The 26502-nt window shown below is 46.1% G+C and overlaps 1 protein-coding gene across 4 annotated transcripts in view; it reads right to left on the minus strand.

Moving 5' to 3' along the window:
* LOC119383684 (uncharacterized) overlaps window positions 1–26502 on the minus strand; it is a 111407-nt gene that overhangs the window by 23998 nt on the left and 60907 nt on the right. For 2 of the 4 annotated variants that reach the window (XM_049412619.1, XM_049412620.1), the window contains exons 2-3: window positions 13720–13810; window positions 8997–9074 (exon numbers count right to left, since the gene is read on the minus strand). In XM_049412619.1, coding sequence (XP_049268576.1) covers window positions 8997–9074; window positions 13720–13798 — 157 coding nt within the window. In that variant the 5' untranslated portion in view covers window positions 13799–13810. Of the gene's footprint in view, window positions 1–8996; window positions 9075–13719; window positions 13811–19029; window positions 19147–19685; window positions 19709–26502 lie in introns of those variants that run through there. The other 2 variants (XM_037651960.2, XM_049412621.1) reach the window with 2 other exon arrangements.

The following is a 26502-nucleotide window of genomic DNA, read 5'->3' on the forward strand; positions in this document are numbered from 1 at the left end:
GGTTATCGTTAAAATTCAGCGAGATCTTTACGGCACAGTCCTCAAAAAAATGGGGCCACAAGCGTACCTGCCGCCGTGAGAAGCCGCAGGGGACATTTGAGCGATGTCGTATTTCATATCGAATGGCAAGCATTGGCCTTTAAAATAAAAAGAAATAATGTTCGTGATGCCTCGCACACAGCTTCGTTTATTCCGTTTCAACATCGCCCGGCCCTGAGAAAGAAGTCATATATATATATGTGTGTGTGTGTGCGTGTGTGTGTGTGTATTTCGCCGCAGTACAGTGGTTACGACTGTGGGCCGTAACCCACAGGTCCCGTGGTTTGATAACCGCCGCGCAATGTTTCTTTACCTCGCGTGAAGAAAAGAACTATCGCGAGGAGCAAACCGGAGCGACGCAGGGCCGTTCCGCCGCTGGGTTGCACCCAGGCGGAATCGCCACCGCCTCCGCGCCGCCGCGAACACCCTCGTCGTGGACCTGTCACCGTTCGTTCGCACGCCGCTGTCAACAGTATATAGTCCTGGCAATAGTGATGCTGGCAACATAGAGAGAAGCGCCAAGGGCGACAGCGTAGGTTTCTGGCAAGCCGGGGGTCGAAGCCACCTGCAAAACGGGTGTCGGTCGGTTCCGGTTTGCTCCTCGTGCTCTTTGTGTTTTGCTTGCATGTGTGAACAGTCGGGGGAACAAAAACATGGCATCCCGGCCGCGGTGGTGGAATTTCGCTAGAGGCTAAATACTACTGGCTCATGTACTGTACGGTGTGCGTTCACGTTAAAGGACACCAGATGGTGTAAATTCCCCGAGCCCCCATCTAAGGTGTGCATCATAGCCATATGGTAGTTTTGGCATATCATTCCTAAATATCCATCATATTATATAGATAACGCACACAAGCCGGCATTCCAAAACACTGCAGAAGAGGAGCATGATATTTTTATGCATTGGGCAATCGAACGGATCTTTTGATAATGTACTACGTTACTTGTGACCGCGGGAGCATTCGAACGTGTTAATAAGGGAATACTGGAAGTGATTACGCCTTGTATATAAAATCAGGTTTTAGCCGCAGTATTTGACAAGGTATTTGGTGCTCCATTGTTGACATTATCAGAAAGAACACACCGATGAAACAGGGCAGCCAAGTAGTGATAGATTATACGGGAATCGTGTGGGTAAAGCAAAGATTTTACCCAAGGCAGAGACACAGCATTTTCAATTGTGAGGTCACGATTTTGGGTAACTCAGTCTACAGACACATCCATGAAACTTCTGCTGCCCGAGAGGCATAAAACACATATTGCCGTATCTTATTCCCCAGTTGAATGCGCACCGGCCAATGCGTAAAAAAGTTCCAAGAGCGGCCGCTAATCTATCCGAAAAATTACGTACACAGCGACAGCCAGTAATACATGAATCTCTTAACTAATCAAGGTGTGGGAGTGGGCTAGTTGGTATTCCATAATGTTAAAACTTTAGTGCAAAAAGTGCACAGCGGACATCTCTTATCACCGGACATCTGTTACCTAAGCATCAAAAACCGTTCTATGTAATTCTTGTGTTCAGTTGTCGCTCACGTGTGATCTATGTTTTGCTCAAATACAATGACGCGATTTTCATGACCATCAGGTGATATAAGGTTCAGCTCATTGTTGCCCCATCTCCCGTGTCTTCTCCACGCGAACCAAACCCGTATACATTCCCGGTATATCTCGTCCCCTTCCTTCAATTTGGAATTTCACTCTCCCTTTCTATCTGAAGGGCCCGCCACTCAGCCCGCCAGAGCCCGCGCAGAAAGGACCACAAAGAGATGGAAAGAAAGGAAAAGAAAGAGACAGAAAGAAATCAATATATATATATATATATATATATATATATATATATATATATATATATATATATATATATATATATATATATATATATATATATAATGTTGAGCACGCAAGCGAGAAGTAGAGAGAGAGAAAGAAAGGGAAGAAAAACAAAGAAAAACAGAATGAGCAAGAAATAGCTAGGGAGAGACAGAGAGAAATAAGTAAAACTAAATATATAGGAAAAAGTCACAGTTTCGCTGCAAGGGCGAAGCAATGAACGCGATAGCAACAAATTGGAGTGTCACACGGAAAACGAGAAGCAGCTCGATACTTGCAGCGCACCGCAGAAGAACAAAGAAGGACGTTCGAAAAGAACGCACAGGCATGCACAGGGCAAGCGTGAACCAACAACTGTCGCAGTTGTTACGTCTTTGTGCTTGAGCAACGTGTTGCAAGTGTCGACAATGGAGAATCAGATGTCTTTCGATGTTTCTTTTTCTTTTAAACTGCGCCGCGTGCTTTGACCCCCTGCGTTTCCTGCCACACGGGCGCCTCTGATGCAAGGTGTGCCCGGTTTTGTTTTGTTTTTTGCTTCCACACCACGAGTGGGTAAAGAAAAGGGCCGCTTTGTCGTGCGCGTCTCAAGGGAAGTTTTAAAATTCAAAGAAAATTATGAGCGTTACGTGTGCAAGTGCCCACAATAGAGAATCAGACGCTCTCAGATATTTATCTTTTCTTTTAAACTGCGGCGCGTGGAGTGACCCCCTGCGTCTCTTGTCACATGGGGTCGTCTGGCGTAAGGTGTGCCCGGTGTTCTTTGTTTTGTTCTTTCCTTCCACATCACGAGTGGGTACAGAAAAGCACCACTTTTTGGTGAGCGTCTCAAGGGCAGTTTTCACATTCAAAGAAAATTCGCAGCCTTGCGTGATAGAAAACACGCTCAAGTTCATCCGTAATTTGCTTACCACCAACGGTAAATGGTGTAGGTAAATGGTGTCGCCGGCGCACGGATGCGGCATGGTTGAGTTGTCTAATGCAAATGGCTTGGGGGGGAGGGGTCGATGATTCGAATCCCCGGTCGGGTGCTTCGGAATTTTTTTCTTCTGCTTTATTTATCTCTGGTGCCTTTTTATATATACATACCTATAAATATCCGGGACGTGAAGGCGACGGCGACGGCAAGAATCAGCCGAGGGTATCCATATAGTTGCTATCGCAATAATACACATAGAAAGCACAAAGAGAGAAAACATTTTGGCTGTTCCCACGCGTTGTAGGAATCGGTTTCCCGCGAAGCAGTCAGCGAGTACTTCTATGCTGTAATTAATGGCTTTGAGTCAAGCGTTACGAGGCGCATCGACGTGCTTTTGTAAGTGTAGTAGCTGTGTGGACATCGTGGGCTTACCAGGCACGTCGACAACACTGGCGTTTAAAGGGTTACTTATGGTGCAACATAATTTTAACCCTCCCGTCAGAATACAGACGTCAGTATTATCGAAACTAAGGGCACTTTATGGTGCAAGCATGTGAATATATAATAAATTTTGTTAATGTTTTCCTCCGGGGTCCAGCAATCCTCGAACATAGCTTGATGAATCATTGGAACACAGATGGCATCTTTATTAAACTGCTATAAAAGCGGAGCCAACACTGAAACCACAGATGTTAATCTAATATGCCGCCTGTATCATAGGAGTACAAATGTAATGTTTATAAAATTAGATTGCCAGATGTGCAACCGCAATTGACGTTTCACCAACATTACGCCTGCGTAGAGCCTTTTTCCAAAGCAGTTTCGTGAGTTGGAGTGGCTCTGTGGTAGAATACGTGATTGCCAAGCAGAATGTTTGGGTTCGATTCCTGTTGTGACCCTGATATTTATTCTTTGCATTCGTCGGGTCAACGCTGCCGATGTCAGTTTTTCTTAACTTTCTTGCATTTAAATTACCAATGTCTGTTGTCGCCGTTCCTGGGCAGATAAAAATTGTCCATCACCTCTGGCGCATACCTGTAAACTGCGGCGCGTGGTAAACGGGTGTGTGCCACACGACAGGATTTTCACGTTATTCATGCACTGACCCGATAGCAGTATTCTTCTAATCCTCTTACCCTCCCATGCAATTTTTGATCTACACCAAGTTAAGGAAACGTGAGGCGATCATGAGAGCATCCAGACGTAGGCGACTAGATATCTAAATAGCTAGATAAATACGTAGACAGACACGCTCAAAGTGGCAAATGTTCGCTAAGAAATGCTTCGCATTGAAAAACGCCAGGCCTGCGCGGAAAGCGCCGTACAGTCACAGCGAAAGCTGGAAGAGCGGCATTTCTAGAGCCCGTATGAAATCTCTTGAGGCTACTAATAAAAGTACACTAGCAAGGTACCCACTACGCCGCAAATCATAATTTTTCCAAGTTGGGGAGCACCCAACACGACATTATTCGTCATTTTGCGGAGAAGCCAGGTACCATCTGCAAGGCATTGTGTGCACTTTGTTCACGGAACGGTTGACGACGTAGAAGATTTATTGCTGAGCCTTTTGAAAAGGTTGGAATCTTTAAACGACCCACAAGATACGTAATTCGCATTGTGTAAAGCGCGGTCATTATTTGACTCTCCCACCACGCTTTATAACGTACGTTAACGTTAAAGAGAGAGGGAATTAACTTTACTGAGACCTCCAGGAAATGGATCATGGGAGCCTTATGGGCTTCCATGGCAACCAATAGAAGTGCACTTGCTAGGTAGGCAATACGCTATAAATCTTCATAATTTTTGTGAATTAGGGGAGCAGCCACTATGCAATTTTTCCTCATTTGGCGGAGAACCGTGGTACCCGTTTAACACCTGTAAGGCATTATGTGCACTTTGTTGATGCTGTGGCTGATGACGATGAAGAACTATGGCAGAGTCCTTTATAATGGGTTGGAAGCATTCAACAACCCACTCGTTGCGCTATTTGCATTGTGTGATGCTCGGTTACATAATTAGCGTTGTGTGACGGCTGGTTGTCATTTTACTCTTCTTCCACACTACATTCCTTCCTTACATGAGGCCTGTATAGGGTCTTTCCAAAGCAGTTTCATGCACTGGCATGGATCTGAGGTAGAATACTGAGCTCCCACGCAGAGCGCCCAGGTTCGAACCTCGTTTTATCTTAGATTTCTTTCTTATTTAGTTTTTTTTTTGTAATTTGGAACGACAGTGGTTACGGACTCGGGCGGCGGCTGGCGGCGGCCGCGGCGGACAACTACGGCGCCAAAGACGGCCCTTGTTGTGATCTCATGACAGCTTTCGCTGTAAAAACATGGGTGATCCTTCCAGCATAGGAATGGGCATAACACGAAAGTGAAGAAGAAATGAAGAAATTTTTCGCAGAGTCCAGGTGTCCACAGGAGCACTTCGTCGCCAGGGCGGAACGAAACAACTCGACGTTTCGCGTCGAAACCTACTTTCTTCTTGTCCTGAATGGTAAGAGTGTTGGCGCGGGCAATTTCATGGCAGCGGGCGACGCGAGCAGCGAACTCTTCTGGAAGGGACGAAGATGGAACAGAGGGCGTAGATAAAAATCTGGTGTCCAGAACAAAAGTCGGCTAACGGCCATACACGAGGCAAAACGGGCTGTAATTCGCCGTGCACTGTACGACAGTATTATATGCAAACGTGTCTTCATAGAACTTGTGCTAATTGTGTGGTGATATATGAGAGCTTGTACAATGTCTAGTTGTGTTTGGGAGCTATAACACCGTTTGATGTGGATGAGCCCACGTTTACACCTAGCGGCACATCTCCATCGCGAGGCCTAACGCCCATGATCTTAATTAAAAGTTGTGGTAGCTGAAGTTGTTGACATATACCTGGACACAGCGTATCGTGAATCACGCGCGACAATGATGTCAGCAAGTACATAATAAACACTGGTACTTGATATGTACTTTTCACGGCACGGTGTGCGCTCCCGAGTAACAGGGCAACGTACGCCTGTGATAATGTATACAGTACCACACTGCGCTTCAGTAACTCCGAAGGCAGATGTTCTTATCTTAAGCCGAGAATGCATGCAGGTGTTCGACATCCCACTGGCCTCTGTCTCGCTCCACCGAGGCACGACAATCACCTGTCGACATCGTTGCTTTTCTGCAGCGCTTATTGCAGTAGTCGGATCAGTCGGTACTATCGCATTCGAAGCAGTTGGCGGCGGAGAAACATCTTAGGTGTGGAAGCTGCACTACTCCGAGAGCGAGCCTTCACACGCCAACACGAAGCGAAATGCAAAGAACGTACCTGCGCCTAGGGCGACTCCCTGATGCTAGCGCGGCCAGTGTTCTTCGCTGGTATCGAGTCGCTCTAACGATGACCTCCGAGATTGCGCGCCGGCGCGCAATCTCCGATCAAACACGGATCACAAACGGCGGCACCGCCCGCCCTGTCTAGCCCCGTGAACATAGGGCACCGTGCGAGAGAGAATGTGAGAGATATATAATGCGCGTTTGTGAAGGGTGGCGCATCTTCCGCGGTAGCTTAGTCCTTAGAGCGCGGGCACTTATCGTCCGGGAGCTAGAGGTCGTAGGTGCGATTCCCGGCGGCGGAACGTTTTCTTGTAGTTTATTTTTCTTTCTCATTCGTTAGCGTTCATTTTGTGAACATCATAAACGTGACGGAAATACGCCACTAAACTCTCGGTTTACCGCAGCGTAAAACACTTTCATAATAAAAGAGAGACAGGAAGAAAGTGAGAACTAAGAAAACAAAGAAGGCGGCCCAGTTCCGCACTTCCTTCCGGCTGGGCAATCCGGAAGCTGTCCTAATTATTTGATTGCGATAGCAATTATGTGGACACTCACGGCTGCTTTTTGCCGTCGCCGTCATGCCCCGGATATTTGTGTATATATATATATAACGCACTGAGAAAAATAAAGCAGAAAAAAATTCTGAAGCACCCGACCGGGGATTCGAACAATCGACTCCTTGCTCTCCAGCCTGCTGCATTAGACAACTCAAACATGCCCCATACATGCGCCAGCGAAGTAACGGCGAGCTATTTAAAAACACCATTTACCGCTGGCGCTAAGGAAATCTCGGAAGAGCTTCAGCGTGTTTTCTAGCACGCAACGCTCCTAATTGTTTTTCAGTGTGAAAGCTGCCCTTGAGACGGGCACGACAAAGTTGGCCTTTTCTGTACCCACTCGTGATGTGGAAGAAAAAAAGGAAGAACACCGGGCACACCAGGCACGCCTAGAGTTACTGTATATGCTACCTTTAGGTAGCAGAGTTGCGCATCTGTTTTCCAAACGCCGCTAGCAACCATGCATTGCGGAGAAGCTGACGCTCGGGCTAATTTTTGTACTTCTCGACGCCGCCGCGGCAGCGAACTGACTTAACACTTGTCATCAACAGCCAATGTTTATCGCCGGTCTTCGACACGCCTGACATGTTAATAGGCGACACGGTAGGCATGACTCCTGCAAAAACGAAGTGCGACTTCACCGCATAGCTGTGGTTGCTAGCCGGACCTAGGCGCAACTCTGCTACCTAAAGGTAGCATATACAGTAACTCTAGGCACGCCTTGCATCAGACGCCCCGTCTGGAAGGAAACGCAGGGGGTCAATCCACACGCCGCAGTTTAAAAGAAAAAGAAATATCTAAGAGAATCTGATTCTCCATTAAAGAGCTTAGGAATTGGGGACCCAAGACACTGGGTCACCAAGCTGCGTTGGGTGGCTGCTCTTGCGTTCGGAGGATGAGCAGAGTTTGAGAACTAGATCAAATGCAAGCTGTGTTGGCGCAAACGCACGGTGCGCCACTCGTGGTGATATAGAAATCTTGCGAGACGCAGGCCATACAGCGTCGTGGACCGCGAGGCGTCTGCATAGTCTCGCAGTGACCCAAGACGTATTGGGGACCCACGCTAGTTTTCGATTTTTAAGTCTGGGGCCAACGTGAACGCAAGCCCACAAGAGTGGCTTGGTTTCTGCCCATTCGCCTTGGCAGCTGGCAAGATCCTTGGTCCACAAGCTATTTGGGGCCCCAGTTCTCAAGCTCTCTATGGTCGACACATGCAGCGCGTTGCTCAAGCAGAAATAGGTAACGACTGCGACAGTTCTTAGTTCACGCTTGCCCTGTGCATGCCTGTGCGCTCTTTTCGGGTGTCCTTCTTTGTGTTTCAGAGGCGCGCTGCAGGTATCCAGCTCTTTCTCGTTCTTCGTGTTACATTCCAATTTGTTGCTATCGCATTCATTGCTTCGCCCTTGCGGCGAAACTGTCTTTTTTTCCAACCTTCTCTCTTCTCTTCCTCTATTTTATGGTTACGGGAGATGGTTCAAGGCGTACGCATACACTGTAGTAAGCAAGGCAGTTGCTGCCTTGTCGAACACAAGTCCATTGTCGCAACGTTGGCTCCTCCGACAACCCCTGTCCAAGGATTCCTCATTCCTATATAAAAAACTCACAGGGTCCCTTCTGTATCCACCTAAGACGACTCGAAGTCGAACAGCTTCTTCTTTTCCCTCTCGTCGGTATGTGGATCACAAAATGTGCAATGAACCTAAACCGCAATAACGTCTTAACCAGGTACTTTCTCTTTGTTTTTAACGAACTGTTATAATACCCGTCATGAATCACTATTGTTAAGTTACCACCACGCGTTTCCCGTGTCAATGGACCGATGAGCAGATACGTTTTCTTATCTACCGCTCGCGTGTAAATCGCTGCTTTATGAACGAGATGCGGTATTACAAAACTATGTTCGCATAGTGCTGAGTTAAGGTATACGGAGACGCTGCCGATTAGGAAATAACTAGATCAAAGTTTCAAGGTTAGATATTATTTTGCGATGATGCTGCATTGTAGCTCTGCTATTTGCCGACTCCAGTTACTTTGCCTCAGATGCGTGAGTCGTTGGAAACATTATGACAATGAAGACCGAGCTTTGTTCAAGACGATGTAACTTGGACCAATTTTGGGTGTATTTCATAAAAGCTTCGATGCATTAACTACTTTGTTTTCCAGTGTTTCGCTAATATAAACAGTATCTATTTATTTTAGTTCAATCCTGCTTCATCGCAGCTTAATGTAAACGTTCAAATTTCCGAAGACAGTTCAGCAAAACAAAGTCACTACATATCTAATATAGGTGCACGTTGTCATTGCTTCTTTCATATACATAAATAATTTACTTACGCACACGGACGATCGATTTTCTTGGTCTCAATAATGTCACCACTTTCAGGGCTCTTGGTATTTTTGCGAGAATCTTGGCTAAATGAAATTGCATAAAGAAGAACGATTACACAGTATTGGCACAGTGAAGCACTTGCGGCCGAAGGCTTCTCGCCAACACTGAGAAACATCACCACTGAATATGCAAGGCATCGCAAGTCCCGGACATTGGTATGAAGCAATTGCACATTGGCACTGAACACAAAAATATAAACACGTCTTCAGAGGCAGAACAAGACCGAAATACATTTTAAAGCTGTCACATTTCAAAACGTATTTTGTCTACTTTATTCTTTTATAGAATTAGAAAACAACAAGTTTGAAAGTAAAAGATAACCCTTGCAAGAAATTTGCAATTAGAGGCTCCAAACTGAATAATTACAAAATCTAGGTGAATAAGCATATGAGTAGTGCTGTTCGGGGCGGAGACTGCAACTAAAACACTTCGAAAATTTACCCATGTTAGCACTAGCAACCTACACCCTTTACGTTAGAGTTAAAGTGTAATTAACCGAGGAGACATTTTTCTTGGGGATGACATATTGGCATTGCTTCACATGCTTTCTTTTTGGAAGCGTGCGAGAGCAGGAAATTTTGGTAAGGTTCTCTAGTGTGTTCTGGAGCCTGCCACAATCACAACAGAACCAAACGCATTAAAAAGTTGTTCTTCGAACTTGAGCAATAGCGTGACGATGAAACGAATACAGCTTTACTCGACCGTACGCCTACCACAACAAATTTCAGAAGTGACCGCTTTCTCTTTATGGTTATCGACTTTTGTTATCGCACGCGCAGCAGTACTCTCATAAAACGGCCGTGGTGTCTGCAAATTCGCGACGGCTGATTATAAATATTGGGGGGGGGCGAACATGCATTCGAGCATATCTAAAGGGCTAATATAACACGCATTCGTTTTCACACCTCGACGTTCTGTACAGAACAAGCAACTTTAAAATATGCAATACCATTTCAAGACGGAGAAATAATTAAAGACCATAAGGAGCAAACAACAAATCGCAATTCTTTAATGAAAGTGTAGCAACGGTATAGTCTTGTACAGTTTCGATGAACATGGCAGCCAAACTTATTAATACATTGCATATCAACTTGCCTTTGCGAGCTTGACTGCCGTTTATACTAGCGTGAATGAACTAGCGCATCTAGAAAATATCGACAACCGCTCCAAAGTCTTGTTAAATGCAGCCAACAGGAGTAATAAACGTTGCCATAGCACACGGGAAACAAATGTTACATTTTTAAATTGACCCAGAATAATGTGCTTACTAAAGAGAACATCAACTCCCCCTGTGGTCGGTATTTCTACAAAAGCATGTTGATTGTGAGTAAACTGCGGCTGTAACTTAAGGCTTTTAGTCAGTTTCCAAATTGCTTTGCTTATCGGCTTGTTTATCCATGCGCAGGAGTACAGTTTAATGTAGTTAAGGAGCATAAACGAAGGGAATGACGACAGCCTTACCACCCCCTTTCTGGATCGGCTACAAAGCGGCGACAACTGCAATGACAGATGAATTATTCTTCGGGAAAACGTGGTTCCGTGCAGTGACCTAAGATCACTAGCAAACGTTGGCGCTTTTAAATGCGCCACATCAAACGGACGGCACCTACTGCAAGCACCTCCAAAGCGACTTTCATATGAATGAAGTGATGTTGGTAATTTTCGAGAGACTTGCAAAGGCTTGTAGTTGGTAAATGCTAAGCATTTCTTGGCAAACCAAATGGACTTTGACCATATCTATCTATCTATCTATCTATCTATCTATCTATCTATCTATCTATCTATCTATCTATCTATCTATCTATCTATCTATCTATCTATCTATCTATCTATCTATCTATCTATCTATCTATCTATCTATCTATCTAATCTTCGCTCACGGATTATGAATTTGATAGAAGATTGGCATGACATGACATGAGTGTATTACGAACATGAATTCCAGGTCATAACAAAATGCCTTTGTTATAATATCCAAGACAAGGTCTAGGAGCTCTCACGGCCATCCTTTTAACCTGATATACATCGAAACATACATCACATGACATTATTCTATGACCAACATAAATGACCGGACACGACATGCAGATCACGTACTTCATGACATGCGTGACAAGGAGCCATGACGGAGCTATGATGGTTGTTTCGTTACCTGCACTTATATCACAATGTGCATGAAATGACCTAACGTTTATGACGACGATTTGTTATGAGATAAGTGACGCAAGTACATGATACAGATGTGATGCCATCGAGGTCCTTTCGTCAAATTGGTGTGAACTTGAATGGACATGGATGCTTGACAAGCATGCGAAAATGAACGCCAGGTTTTTCCTCACACAGAGAGGTATGAGACGTTCAAGCTTACGAAGTGTAGGAGCTAAAGTAAGCTCCTACGCTTTATGAGCTTAGGAACACCGAGATTCTCTACATTTGAAAAAGCGAAGGTTCAAACGAAAGGCAATCTCTAAGTTTATTTTAGTCATCAAAACAACCACAGCTCGATATGTGTAATTACAATTCAGATTCCAGTTTCACAGACACTTATGAACACATACGACCGAATTTGAAATTGATGATGTAGTAACTAAACGTTGCATGAATAACTAAATGACTGGGATAATGTCTTCTAAAAGGCCACACATCGTATACGTGATATAGGATACTACAAAACTGAATATTCTAAGTATTCCGCTGTACTCATGTCATGTCCTATTACTGCACACGTGCGATACGTGGTGGCGATTGAATAATCTTACACTACGCTGTTCATAACTCCATCGTGCAAGGCAACTATCTCAGGCAAACTACAGTGAAAACTCCTTATGCCAAACTCGGCTAATTCGAACTACAGGTAATCCGAACAGACGCCCTCGTCCCTGCACCACCCTGTGTATGGGGGAAAACTCCCGACAATTCGAACGCGTCAGTATCCACAGCGGTTAACTCGAACTGAGAGCCCCTAGTTTTCATCGCTCCTCGCAGAAGTCTGCGCGGAGTGATGACGATGTGTTGCAAAACCGAACCAAAGCAAATGTACTTGCGATTCAAAACAATGAAACAGCAACTTTTCTCAGCAGATGAGAATTTGGAGGCTCCGCTGGAGCTGTTGGGCCAGCTGCAAACGATGCTCACGGAGTCACCACATAAAAAGCACAACAAAATGCAAATTACTGGTTACTTTTAATTTTGATTACATTATCTCTGCCATGTAAATAAACGTGTTTTGAAGCACGAATAGATTAATACATTTCGACATTAAGGCCACTTCTCACAAGAGTGCGTTTTGGTTATTGTTTCTGGCGTATCACTGGCTGATCAATTATTTTCCGTTCCCTGCAAGAGCTCCATGGGTCATAGTGAGGTTATAGTGAGCTTAAGAACAAACGGCGTCCTGACGATCTTGACCTGTTATCAATAATGCGTAATTAGCGTTTCATATTGCACGCGACACGACGAAAGTGAGCTAATTTAGCTGTTTATAGTTATCCACGAGTAACCTACGCTGTAACACACTGTAAATAGCTGTCATAGCTCCTGAATATATTATGCATTAGCTGCATTTAATCAATGTTAATAGGAGTATTGCTTTTTTTACTGTCGTTTCTGTCTGAAAATGAAAGCTTGGAGAAACATATCATTTTACTCGACCGTGATGCGAAGAAGCGTCGGCCTTAAAAGAGTGGGTATTCGTGAAGGCACTTGACATAAAACCTGTCCGCTTTCATGAGCTCCTTATGCTGATGATTGTAGAAAATACATTGTTCTGTGTTGAATGCACACGTTTCCTCTCGATAATGAGTAAGACATCTTTTCTACAAATTGCGTTCACAGAATACCTTGTTCCTTTGTTCGTGTCAACTAATTATTTTAACGTAGTTTAGCCATAGTTTCTATTGTCACCCGAATAAAGACACTGTGCTCCTTTTGTTGACAGGCTGATCTGGTGTCACTTGATACTGGTGTGTAGACATATCGACGAATAACAACAGCAACAGCAGCGGCAGCAGGAGCCACAACAACAACAACATTAGTAAACAATAATAATAATAATAATAATAATAATAATAATAATAATAATAATAATAATAATAATAATAATAATAATATTCAATCAATCAATGATTTATTTAACGTGCCCAGGAACAACCGTAAGGTCCTTGTGCTGGCGCACGCAAAAAAAAAACAATAAAAATAAACAATACAATACAGACAGTTAATATATTACAGATAATAATATACAGACAATAATATATTATTATTATTATTATTATTATTATTATTATTATTATTATTATTATTATTATTATTATTATTATTATTATTATTATTATCATCATCTTTACCACACGATCAGATTGATTGCTGCAAGCACTGTCATCATACCTAGAGTCTTTACAAAACACCAAAGTCCCAAAATATATTCCGCTTAATTTTTATTAACCATTAAGCTGTTTATTGTCGTCTGTATATTTGCTGCTTCGTCCCGGCCGGTCAGGGAAATACATCTGTGCATCTCAAATTCCGTGTATAACAGGGGGTGGCGGCCTACTGAAATGATTTCATAATGCAAATCCGAGGAAAACGATATGCTACAGGCTATGATACTACCACACTAATGGGCTATGATGCTACGAGGAAGAAACATATTTGTCAAGGCGTACTCACCGATAGCACGACCAATGCCCGCCTCTATAGCAATGGGTGTGAAAACCAGGAGAAGTAGGGCGACTACGGCTACTCTCATTTCTTATGCTTCCTAGAAAGAAACAACGAATACGGCAGCACTAACTACTCGTACACGATCAAAGCAGAATGCAGCAAGCTGAATTTACTGGCGCCACTGAAGGTAGAATGAGTGGTGTGTTTCACGTTCTGAAGTAAATGAATTCTCCTGCGTCGCTATACCATGCCTGACTAAGGGTTGGTTGGATTAAATATGTTCAAGGGGAATACGGCATGACCGAACAATGGAACGATTATTCACAAAAACTGGATTAAAGCGAAAAACAAGTCGCGAGAAGAACATTCATTTCTTATTTTTTTCTTTACATGTGACATTTCCCGAGCGGCACGGATGAATCAAGAAGGAGACTGATGAAATAATGTGTAGTTAATTGCAATCTTTTTTTAAGTTAGTGGCATACCACTAATGAATACAAAGCAAGGAAGAAAATGATCGACCGCCGATGGTTTGTAGCATGAATCAGTGAAGTCCCTACGGATGGCAACACCGCTACCTTGTTCTGGTGGTAAACACGATTTAAAACGCCCATCGGAGGAAAAATGAGTACATCCATAACTGCTGCCATTCTTTAGCTTACGTAAATATGACTAACAAGTTCTACTGAATTCCGCAAACAGTAGCAAGGGTTATGAATGGGAAGTTTACCGAAAGGGGGAGAGAAAAATTTTAAGTCAAAGGCAGGGATGCTAATCAGCAGGAAATTATGCGGCTTGCTACCCTGCACTGGGAAAGGGTGACATAAAGTTAAGAAAGGAAAGAAGGGGAGAAATAATGAAAGATATAAAAAATATTAGGCCAGCTATTCTGTAGTGATGCGAAGACTGAGGAAGCACGAAAGCTGGTGGCCTTCCCCTCTTTCGTTTCCTCCTCCTCACGCTCATTTCTATCGTGCTCGCCCTCGCTTTCCTTTCCCACTCCTTGCTGTACTATACATGGCTATGTTAGGTTTCACCCTCTCCCCTCCTTCTTTTCCTCAACCTCTAATCACTTCATTTCACCCTTACTTGATTTTCCCACCCCCTCGCCTCTACTATATTGCACACGGCTATACTATGATTTACCCTCCCCTCTTCATTTGAATCATCCTCACCCTCGCATCTCATTCCCACCCCTTGCTATATTATACTCTACATGGCTATGCTATGCTTCATCCATCTTCTCCTTTCCCTCCTCCTGATCTCACAATACTTCTATTCACACCTTGCCTTTCCCACCCCCTTCCTATACTATGATATAAAAGAGTGTTGCTCTGCTGGCGTGCCTAGATAGCCAAGTGGCTACGATGCTGGCCTTAAGGTTGTGGATAGGCGGGTTCGCATCCCGCCTCGTCAAGAACGTTTTTCGCCATGAAGTTTGCCCTTTGTATCGCTTTCTTTCTTACTCTTTCTTTCACTCTTTCCTTCTCTTTCCCTGTTCGCTCGCCCATCACATTTATTGCATCCCACGCCGAACAAATCGGCGCAGCGGGAGAGCACGCTCAGGGCGCACATGTTCGGGAAGCGAAGCAGAGGATGAAGAAGAGGACGAACAGAGCGCGCGCCAGCCTAGTTATTGCGTTGCATGCGCTGGAGAGGTTAAGACCATTCATGATTATGCTAGTTTACGGGAATGCGTAAAGGCATAACGAAAAGCACAACAGCTGCAATGTAAAAAGCTGCCCAGTAGCCAAAAAATTTTGTTGTGGTCCTAGGTTCGAACGCAGGACCAACTCCATTTCAAGGCGCTCGCCCTACCATTTGAGACAACCAGGAGTCATACACTCGGAGCACAGGTGCGCACTATTTGATATCTCGAAGAATATGAACGCAGGAAATGGCAAATAAGCTTTCTGGAAACGCAGAAATTGGGTGAAGTCTTATAAAAGCAAACAAAACCGTAGTACGATGCCATCCCACCTTCTTTCTTGTGCTACCTTGAATACACCGCTGTCGTCTAACCAACGCCATGACTGTTATTGTTAATTCATAGTAACCACGTCATTGCGCCCGGCAGCCGCAGTCGTCGTGTCGGTGTGATGCTTCTTTTTCTCGATACCTTGTTCTGGCATGCTGCGGTACCACCCTTATATAGAGGGCACGTCCTTCAATACTTACATAGGTTACATGTCGCGGGAATGCTACCAATAATGCGCGTCTCTTGTTATCACGCCGCAGGCGCTGCTCTTTCATTGTCATCGCCTCAACTTCATAGTAGGGCACTAAGGTAATACTGAAGTGTCACATAACGAAGGCGGCAGAAGAAGTCAAGATATACCTGACTGGTTCTACTGGCTTCATCATACCGCCTTTGATATAACTCTGGCAGAGAACCATAACCCTGGTTCCTGCGCTTAAGTTGCTATCATGTGGTTACAAAGCAGGTACTGGTTTAAGAAAGAACATAAGCTTTCAGCATATTTATGACGAGAAGTTTTTACATATTTACGTGAAAGTGAGCCATTAGGCTAACTTAAAAGTGTGCAACGCTAATTTTCTTTCTACTGCAGAAGGTGGGGGTGCCATTCCAGGTTGCTGGGTTGTTGTGTACAGCGCCTCAGTACGAACGTCTAGTATGTATCAGTACGAATAAGCAGTCGTTTATAATGCCATAATGAATAAATCTGCAGTGTATGCCACTCATGGTGATTTAGATAGCAGACAGTTGAGGAAGGGTTTCCACAAAGATTGGGCTTAGCAGGCATGCTGGTATCAGGGCGAGTTAGAGGATAGTGGCCAATGACTTATTGATGCCTTTTTGAAAGAGTATTCCCAGGACGTCCTTTTGATTCAGCTGAAAACGCAGCCACGAGCTCACGAATAGATGACTGGCCCTTTCCTGTCGATTGGTTGCATGTCGACGTGCCTTGCTGCTGTGAATAAAAGGGCTGAACAGTGATGATAGAAAGGGTGGTCTATATTGGCTGGAATTGGTGGTGTTCCTTTGTGGTGTAGCCGACGGTAGACATCTTTTAAAACAGGCAAATGAAAAGCCATTGTGCACAATAAATTTCAAGATAGCACAAGGCTGTCATATCTTGAAATGAACGAGTCTAGGATCGACTTATGCGGCGATTGATTTGGCGCTAAATTCGATGCTTGGGGAGGGGGGCGGTGCGATATGCACGAAAATAAAACAGCGGGAAAGACAGAGGCCAAATAAAATGAAGACAGAGACAAAGTTGATTCCACAAAACTACACAATGTGTACGTGCGCAGCCTATAAGAAAACAAAGCAGAAACTTTAAAATCTAACAATAAAGATATAACAACCAACAGATCCTGTGCACCCATTAAACATTGCAAAACCTCCAGGACCATTCCACAATGCGAAGATGGAAGACCAGCGAAGCTGTGCAGTTTGTTTTATACTTAAAATTTTCTTTCCTTACATAGTCATTTTAGCAGCATGATCAGCTGCCCCTTGTACCATACTGGTCATTGCCTACTGATCAAGTGATGTCACACATGACAAACGCCTTATGCACGTGAACTGAATGCGTGGCCTGACTTTCCTCGACGAAATTTATTTTTGGGAAGTGTTCCGCTGTGGAGGTGTACACGTAGCCGTTGGTGGCGGCGAATCGGCACACAACGCCCTCTAGCAACGAGTCGCGACACGTCCCGCAGAGGAGCCCTTGCTCAGGATAGCCTGATGATGACCACTGCCGGATTGTCGGCGCCACAGAGTTACGGTGCAGTTGGTGACGCAAGCCGAAGATGCTGGAAAGATGTCCGGCGAACCACAGACGATCGCAGATACCGCACGGGTATAAAAAGTCAGTTTCGGAGCAAGGCTGAATAAATGAATGCCATAGCAACAAATTGCAAAGTCACGCGAAGAACGGCAAGCAGATAGAAACTTGCAGCTCTCTGCACAAGCAGGAAAAACGCACGGAAAGAACACACACAGGACGAGTGCGAACTAACAACTACGCGGCTCGACACTTCAAGTGCGCTGCTCAAACACAAAGAACGCACGAAACGAATCCACAGGTATACACAAGACGAGCGCGAACTAAGTGTCCCAGGTGTTAAATCTTTGTATTTGGGCAGCGTGCTCCTTTCGCAACCGCAACCGTTGCAGCGAGCGAAGTGACGTTCGTGCGCTCTGTAACTTCAATGCAATCTTTCCAGTGAAAGCACAAGATGCACAAACCGCCTCCATCACGACATAACCGTGCGCTCGCGGGCGACCATGACGTTTATAGGGCAAAGCACAGCTGAGGGCGCGCACAGCAACGAGCGAAGCGACGATCTTCAAAGCGCGCGCCCTTCATGCCATCTCGCTGGATAGCAGAGAACACGCTAAAATTCCCCCTAGATCTGCGTACCGCCAGCGGTAAGTGGCGTATATAAATAGCTCGCCTTTAGTACGTTGAGGGACAAACGTTTCATGGCTTAGCTGTCTAACCCCGCGCACTTCTGAGCGAGGGGTCGCGCGTTTGAATCCGCGTGTCGGAAATAATTTTGTGAATATCTTTCTTTGAGGTTTCATGCATATATACATACATCTACGGGACTTGAAGCCGACGGCAAAAACCAGCCGAAAGTGTCCACCTAGTTGCTAATGCAATAAAATATAATGCCAAGCAACCTGAACTATTGCCAAGGCCCTCGGGAAGCGTTCACCTGGGTAGTAACAAACTACACAACTTTCGGCTTCGCGATACTGAGAATCCAGCCAGGCCATGCGCTTGGGTTAGCGTAGTTAAAGCCGATCTTCGTCAGTACTCGGTGCCGTCAATTGGATTTGCGTGTCTATCGCCGCTGGCGCCATAGACGGACGGGTGGCATGATCACGCACAGCGGACAGGCCCGTGTGGTGCGTTTCTGTCAGCATATCGGACACATTCTTTGCAGCGAAGCTGTCTTTGTCGACCCTGCGGTGGTGTGTGTGTTGACATTGGCGGCGTTGGCATTCGTTAACCACGTAAATGAAGGATAAATAAAGCCGAAGAAATTTTTTTGGGGGAGGTGGGGTTTGAGGCCGGGCCGGTACGGTCCGAAGGCCAGTGCCATAACCACTGGGCTATACACCAAAGCTTACAAAACATGAACTATGGCTTCCATATGAATGCGTTGTACCGACGACAGTTGCACAATTGAAAAGGAGAATAATTTTGCTTTAAATATTCCCTCAGATTTAAAGTGAAGGAATAAATCTAGTGGTACTTTGCAGAAAATACTGGGAAGCAATTGTCACTTTCATTAGATACTTACATTGATTTTAGCAAAACAAAACAATGCACCTACCTGGGCGCGTACGAGTGTTGCGACGGGTGCGTAATCCGGCTATGACAGCGACAGATGACGTAACTCAAAGTATTCGTTTCAGCAACGTTGCCTCTTGCAGCAGGTTGTATGATCTCCCTTCGACCAACGAGGTGTAAGAGCACGAATTTGAAATCAAGCGGCGGGTTTGCAACACAACGTGACCTTGCTAAGAATGATATGACCTGAGGCGTTCGCTGCATAATATTAATTGTTGCGGCTCGACGGCCCAAAAACTCGACATCATTATGAGAGATGCTGTAGTGGTGGGCTCTGGATAGTTCGACCTCCTTTTTTTTACGTGCACTTAAATGTCGTTCGCTGAAACAGCATTCCCTAAGCCAATAGGTCACGTGATCTTAGTTTGGCCAATCAGGTGTAAGCGCACGCATTTCAAATTTCAAATATAGCGGCCGATTTAGTACAGCTCTACAGCACTAGTACAGCACTACAGCACTAGTACAGCATTTCGCTAACCAGTCAAGTACACTCGCGCGTTCAGTTTCGATCTCCGACAGTTTTCACCGCGCGAAACTAGCTAAATTTTGCCATATTCTAGCAACTGTGACCTTCGCTGTAAATGGAAATGACAATGCACAATGAACATTGCGAAAAGAAAAAAAATTCTTTCTACGAACCTAAATTGCTGGTTCATAATAAAGTTTATTCCTCCTCCTCCTGCGGGAAAGCGACAGAAGCAGTGCTAACGCACACGCTACCAAGCCATGCCATTTCTAAAGCCCTCATAATTTATCGCATCAGGGGGCCCCTATGACGTTTCAGGACAGCAGAAAGCTGAAAGGCGGTAATGCAGCCTAAGTGTCGTCAGCCGTTACTACGAAGACAGCCAGATGCCGGCGCCTATAGCGTCTTCGTCGTTTTATTTATAGACTGTGCAAGTGTATATTGCGTGGTTGTGATTAATCTTTTTTTATTCGTCGTTGTTGTATCTGTCCTTGCTTTTCTGGTTTTCTGCATTTCGTGCTGTTTCAATGTGCACTATAAATTCGCGATCTTGTTTCAAAGAGAGCGGACCCCCTAAAAATAACGCACAGGGCTCCTTACGTACGCACCTAAGAATACTGGAAGGCGAAAGCCATCTTCTTTTTCTTCTGATCCTTCCGGCCAGCCTCCGAAAGCTTTCTGCACCTAACGTGGTTTTGCACTGCCTCCAGGATCGGAGGTACCTCACTTGGTTTTGCACTGCCTCTGTGATCGTGCCACCTTTGACCAAGCTACGATGTCATGTGATTACGTCATAATGGCGTCACAAATTTCGGCGATATGTGACGTAATGGTGACGTGATATGGAGACTTCACCACGTGATGAGGACGTTTGAATCATTCGTGCTGACGCCGCCCATGGGAGACGCCGACGCGGGACGCGGGCCAATTTTCGCGTTTGATGAGGCATCTAAGGCTTTTGCTTTATAAAGAAGTAATGCCTTTGCGCTTTTTGAGAAGAGCAAGCGTGGTGTTTCGCTGCGCTAAGTGTCAAGCAGCGCACTCCGAATGCGTCTGATTAGACAAGGTATGATGCAGTCAGGCTTCGTGTGCATAGCGTTCGTTTTTATCACGAGCATGCGCACGATACTGATTTAGGCTTCCCTATACTGGTTGAAGCACTGCTTCGAGTTATTACATAGGTAACCTGCTTCGTGTTCCTTCTTGGCTTAAAAACTGGTAAGACCTCGTACCTATGATGCGCCGTAATTGACAGGCTACAGTGCTACATGGACGATGAATGAAGAAGAGTTGCACCATCAATAACCGCACTTATCCAGCTAGGTTGGACTTCTTATGGACTTCTTAAACTATCACAGCGCCGTCATCGACTTAAAAAGCAAGTCCATATCTCTATCGTCGGGCAAAGCGACACCGCCGGATACGAACCCATGTCAACGTGCCCTGAACGTTCTCGCGGATGAAGTGACCAATCCGCTCAAATTGAGCGTCATACTTGCCGTCGGCACAGTAAAGGCTGAAGACATCGAAGATGTCATCGACAGCGATCAGCGTTTGTTGCTAGACCATGACATTTGCGTCGCAAGATGCATTGGTAGGTTTCATGAAGGAGAAGGAAGCGGAGCGCTTGCGGAAGCCAGCCATGAATACAGACACCTGAGCAGAAGCACGACGACTGCGTACATCGAAGACATCTTGGCCGTCAGGGATGCGCTTGCCTTTTCATGTACTGACGAAGCTACAAGAACGACCCCGATGCCTAAGCCATTATTCGACGTAAACCGAAGCTTTCCCACTCGGCAATGGCAGCAGCTTCAATGCCTGCTGAAGGAATACAAGCACTATTTCTCCTCCTCGTGGTCATCGCGGGTCCTACAAATACCCCTTTCTAAGCACCGTATCAAAGCTGAAGAAAACGCTCGACCACTCCGTCAGAGTCCCTACCGTGTTTCGACACGAGAACGGGAGGTCCTTAAGAAACAAGTCGAGGAAATGCTACGCGACGACATCATCCAGCCGTCCAAGAGCCCATGGGCGCCTCCCGTAGTGTTAGTGAGGATGAAGGATCGGACCCTACGTTTCTCCGTCGATTATCGTCGCCTGAATAAAATGACCAAGGGCGTGTACCCTCTGCCACGGATAGACGACGCCCTAGGTCGGCTCCACAAGGCGAAGTACTTCTCGTCGATGGACCTCAACACCGGCTACTGCCAAATCGAAGTCGACTAGAGATATCGTGAAAAGACCGACCTTTACAACACCAGATGGCTTGTTCGAGTTCACGTTCATGCCCTTTGGTGTTTGCTCGGCGCCTGCGACTTTCCAACATCTTATGCATACATTGCTGGCTGGCTTGAAGTGGCAGAGGTGCCTCGTGCACTTGGACAATGTCGTTGCGTTTGCCTCAGACTTCAACGAATGTCTCCGACGCCTTGAAGCTGCGCTTCAAGCAATCAAAAAATCCGCACTCACCCTGCAGCCAGAAGAGTCTCGCTTCGAGTAGGAGAACAGCTGCCATAGCTGCCCTCCCACCGCCCACCGACAGAAAGGCCGTACGCAGATTTTTTGGCTTGTGCGCCTATACCATAAGCTTCGTCAAGAAATTTTCACGGATTGCCGAGCACTAACTCAACTCACGAAGACCGACATGGAATTCAAGTGGGGAAGGCGCAAGTCGAGGCATTTCAAGAACTGAAACGACGTCTGCAGACGCCTCCGATACTCGCGCATTTCGACGAATACGTCGACACGTAAATTGACACCGACGCACGCAGCGTAGCATTCGGCGCCGTCCTTGTTCAGAGGGCTGACGGACTGGAAAAGGTTATCAGTTTCGCTAGCCTGTCGCTATCCAAGGTGGAGGCCTTGGATAGCGTCCCACAACAGAAAAGGAGTGCCTTGCCATCATCTAGGCTACATCCCAGTTTCGCCCCTACATCTACTGCAGGCCCTTCGAAGTTGTGTGCTAGCCGACACCACCCCTTGTGTCGGCTAGCTAACTTGAAAGACCATTCAGATCGCCTCGCACGGTGGAGCCTAAGACTTCAAGAATGCGATATTACCATAATTTACAAGTCCAGGAGAAAAAAACTCCGGCGCCGACTGCCTGTCTCATGCCCCTATCCACCCACTGCCGCAGGACGATCAGGATGATTACTGCTTACTGCTTCTTGGGAACCATAAGCGCCGACAACAGCGAGCAGACCCGGAACTCAGGGGCCTTGTGAAATACCTCGAGGGCGCGCCAACCTTGTTCCGAAGCTGTTCAAAGGAGGACTGGCGTGGTATGTCTTGCGAAACGGCGTGCTCCTGAAGAACTTCTCGCCAATACGAGCCAACTACCTTCGCTTGGTGCCCTCAGCATTACAACCAGAAGTCCTCCAGCCCCTACAGGACTATACGTCGGTCTTTGCCGCACGCTCGTAAGAATACAGGAAAGGTACTACTGGCCGCTGGCCGCGCCTTGCCACCGACGTCGTTCGTTAAGTAAGGACATGCCGAGACTGTCAGCGGCGCAGCACACTACCGACAAGACCAGCAGGCAATCTTCAGCCGATCAGACATCCCGCCTACCACTTCAGCACATCGGGATGAACCTACTGGGGCCGTTTCTAACGTTGACTTCTGGAAATAAGTGGATCGACGTAGCTACTTACTACATCACCTGCGATGCCGAAAAAAGGCGCTGCCCAATGGCACTGCCTCCGAGGTATCCAAGTTCTTCGTTGACGAAAACGTCCTTCATCATGGCGCCCCAGAGGTCCTTATCACCGACTGAGGTGAAGATAATGCTACGCGAACTCTTGCAGAGATTCTAAGTAAAAAAGTTACGCCATTTCCCGCTAAAGGGGGTCATGAGGCGATGCGAAGCCGGAGCACTTGCACGATCGCGTTCCGTTGGCGTTCGTTGGGCATGCTACCGACCTCGCGTCGTGGAACGCGAAGAGGAACGCTACGCGCGTCTTGTCTTAACTCTAGCTTGGCCGTTAATTCTCACAGGGCGAGGGGGCAACGCGGTCGACAGGCGTGCGTGAGGGGGGCAGCGTAGGAGAGGAGAGAGAGGGGGAGGGGACGCGCATGCGCGGCGTTGTGCAGGAGAGAATTTCGGCATGTCTAGCCCGCGTTTCAGAGGAAGAGTGGAAAGGGGGAGGGGAGAGGGGAAGTGGAGAGGGGCGAGAGAGTGGGGAGATGGTTAGTGGAGAGGGGTAAAGAGGAGAGGGGGATGGTAGAGGGGGAGGGGAGAGGGGGTGGAGAGGGTATGCGCATGCGCAGTAAGGGTGGTCACGCCGCACACCATCACCACCACCACCGGATTGAACTCCGCCATAATATACTTCGCATCTAAAAGATCGCATGCTACAGTTGTCGACACTAACCGAAGGAACCATCCCCCAAACAGTCGCAGCACCATTAGACGAAACTGGAGTCAGATTGCCTAAATTGACAATAGCTCCTTTCTCTGTAGACCGATGCAAGTGGACAGAATTCTGGGAAAAGTTCGACCATATTGTTCACAGTAATGTCCGAATCACTGGAACAGAGAAGTTTCATTACCTACGACCGTATCTGAAAGGAGATGCTGCATCAGCAATTGCGGGACATCAGCCGACAGAGAGTTGTTACAACGACGCCATCAGCATGCTACAGAAGAGCTTTGGTGACAAGACGCGCCTGGAGCAAGAGTATTTTGCGAAACTACGGATGTTCACCCCCGTTCGTTCATTAAATGACACGGAAGCCCTACGCAACTTGTACGACCAGGTTCTCGTCAATATCCACGGACTCGAGACTCTGCACTCTAAGAAAAAAAAAAGAGTCACAAGAGGGTCATGGAACCGTGACTCTCTTCGGGTGTCCCTTTGACCCCTTTTGGAAGGTACAGACAGAGAAAGAGAGTTAGCATTTCGGAAGGAGTCACTGGACGCTCCTGAAGCGCGTTTCAATTGGCGTCCGTGATCAAAGAGCCACCGTATACGCCATACATATCGCGCGCTTGCCCTTTGGCGCCGTTGGGGCGCCTTGCTCGCCGACGGAGACGGGGTCGGCGACGGGTTGGCGCGACGCTTCTGCCGCCTCTCTCAGTCGTCTCAGTCTCCTCGTCTATAGAAATGCGTTGCGTAGTTGCGTTGGTTGCGCGTCTTGAATTTTCATCAGTTTCATGTTTATGCGCGTCTTCTGCGGTGTTGACGCCGGCTCCGTGCAAGGAGTGACGCCTGGAGGGCTGAATATTCATGGAGCTGCGGACACGCACAACGAGTGCCAGTAACGGTGAGTGTACTGCTTTCGTAGATACTAATTATACAGGTTTAGCTGGGCGTCTGCAGCAGCTCTCCGGAAGTTATTAGCCAGCCAGCCAACTCTCCGGAAGTTATTAGCCAGCCATTTCCACAGCAGCCTGTGTCCGCGGGTCTCTTGCGGATGCAGGCTGTACAAGCTCCCATAAATTGGTTGCTGTACAAGCTCCCATAAAGTGATCCATCTAGTAACGCTTGGCTCAAAGCCAAAAAACATGCAGCACAGACAATTACTCGCTGACTGCTTCGCATAAAACGGATTCGCAGAAGGCGTGAGATCTATAAAATTGACTTTTCTTGATTTTAGCATTCATTTTAGTCGTGTCAGTGCTATAAGACTACTCTAAGCCACCGCTCTGTGCCGCGTACTCCAGTGAGTGCGGCGTCTGTTAACGAAATTCTGTAGAAGTTTTTCTAGCGTGGTGCTTTGTTACGCAGTCTGAAGTGTGCAACTATCGGGTTACTTTGCGTCTGGTTTACACTTGAGTGACGTGAAATATCTTGTGGATTTACGTTTGACTTGCTTCCTGGATTGAGTAATATTCGAGTACGTTTTAACCACTATAGCACCACCAATACCGGTGCTAGATGTAGTAGCACGAGCATTTACCTACCAGATAATATTATCAGGGCTTGCCGTACCTTTTTCTTCCTGCTATCTTTGTCCCCAGCATTTAAAGTCATAATTTCATTGTTAGCACAATTACTTTCTTATCTGTCCTTCTATTTCTTGATTTTAGCATTCATTCTAGTCGTGTCAGTGCTATAAGACTACTCTAAGCCACCGCTCTGTGCCGCGTACTCCAGTGAGTGCGGCGTCTGTTAACGAAATTCTGTAGAAGTTTTTCTAGCGTGGTGCTTTGTTACGCAGTCTGAAGTGTGCAACTATCGGGTTACTTTGCGTCTGGTTTACACTTGAGTGACGTGAAATATCTTGTGGATTTACGTTTGACTTGCTTCCTGGATTGAGTAATATTCGAGTACGTTTTAACCACTATAGCACCACCAATACCGGTGCTAGATGTAGTAGCACGAGCATTTACCTACCAGATAATATTATCAGGGCTTGCCGTACCTTTTTCTTCCTGCTATCTTTGTCCCCAGCATTTAAAGTCATAATTTCATTGTTAGCACAATTACTTTCTTATCTGTCCTTCTATCGTATCATATGCATTATCTAGGTCTCTATTGTTTCCGATCTGTTTACTGCAATATATCTTGCACAGCGTGCTGCCAAAATGAGCTCTCTGCTTCATTAACTTTAACGATAGCGTCATCTCTACTGCTGTTTACATATTTACATTCCGCTTGAGTAAATTATTATGTCAAGACGATGTTGGGAGCAAATATATGACAATGTGCGCGTGCCTGACATACAGAGTAAAAAATCCTGCTTACTACTTTCTAAAATCGGAGCTATAGGGTAATGAAAGGTATAAGCTGCAGTGGTGAGAAAAGCGGCAGTTCCGTGCTACGCTTTGGGCAACTATACAATACATCTCAGACGTTACTGGGCTGAATATTGCCGCGAAGCATTTTACTGTTTGCTTCGTGCATGCCGATAACCGCCGGCCCGTACCTTTATCATCTAAGTTCGTGATACGAGACGTGCTGCGCTTTATCTGGAATAATCGCCGTCCCACGCATTGACTTAGCGATAGTTGCCGAATGTAGTGGCTGTTTTGGGGAGGTTTAT

This window comes from Rhipicephalus sanguineus, chromosome 2 (genome assembly GCF_013339695.2).
Source record: "Rhipicephalus sanguineus isolate Rsan-2018 chromosome 2, BIME_Rsan_1.4, whole genome shotgun sequence".
In the NCBI taxonomy this organism is placed as follows: Eukaryota; Metazoa; Arthropoda; class Arachnida; order Ixodida; family Ixodidae; genus Rhipicephalus; species Rhipicephalus sanguineus.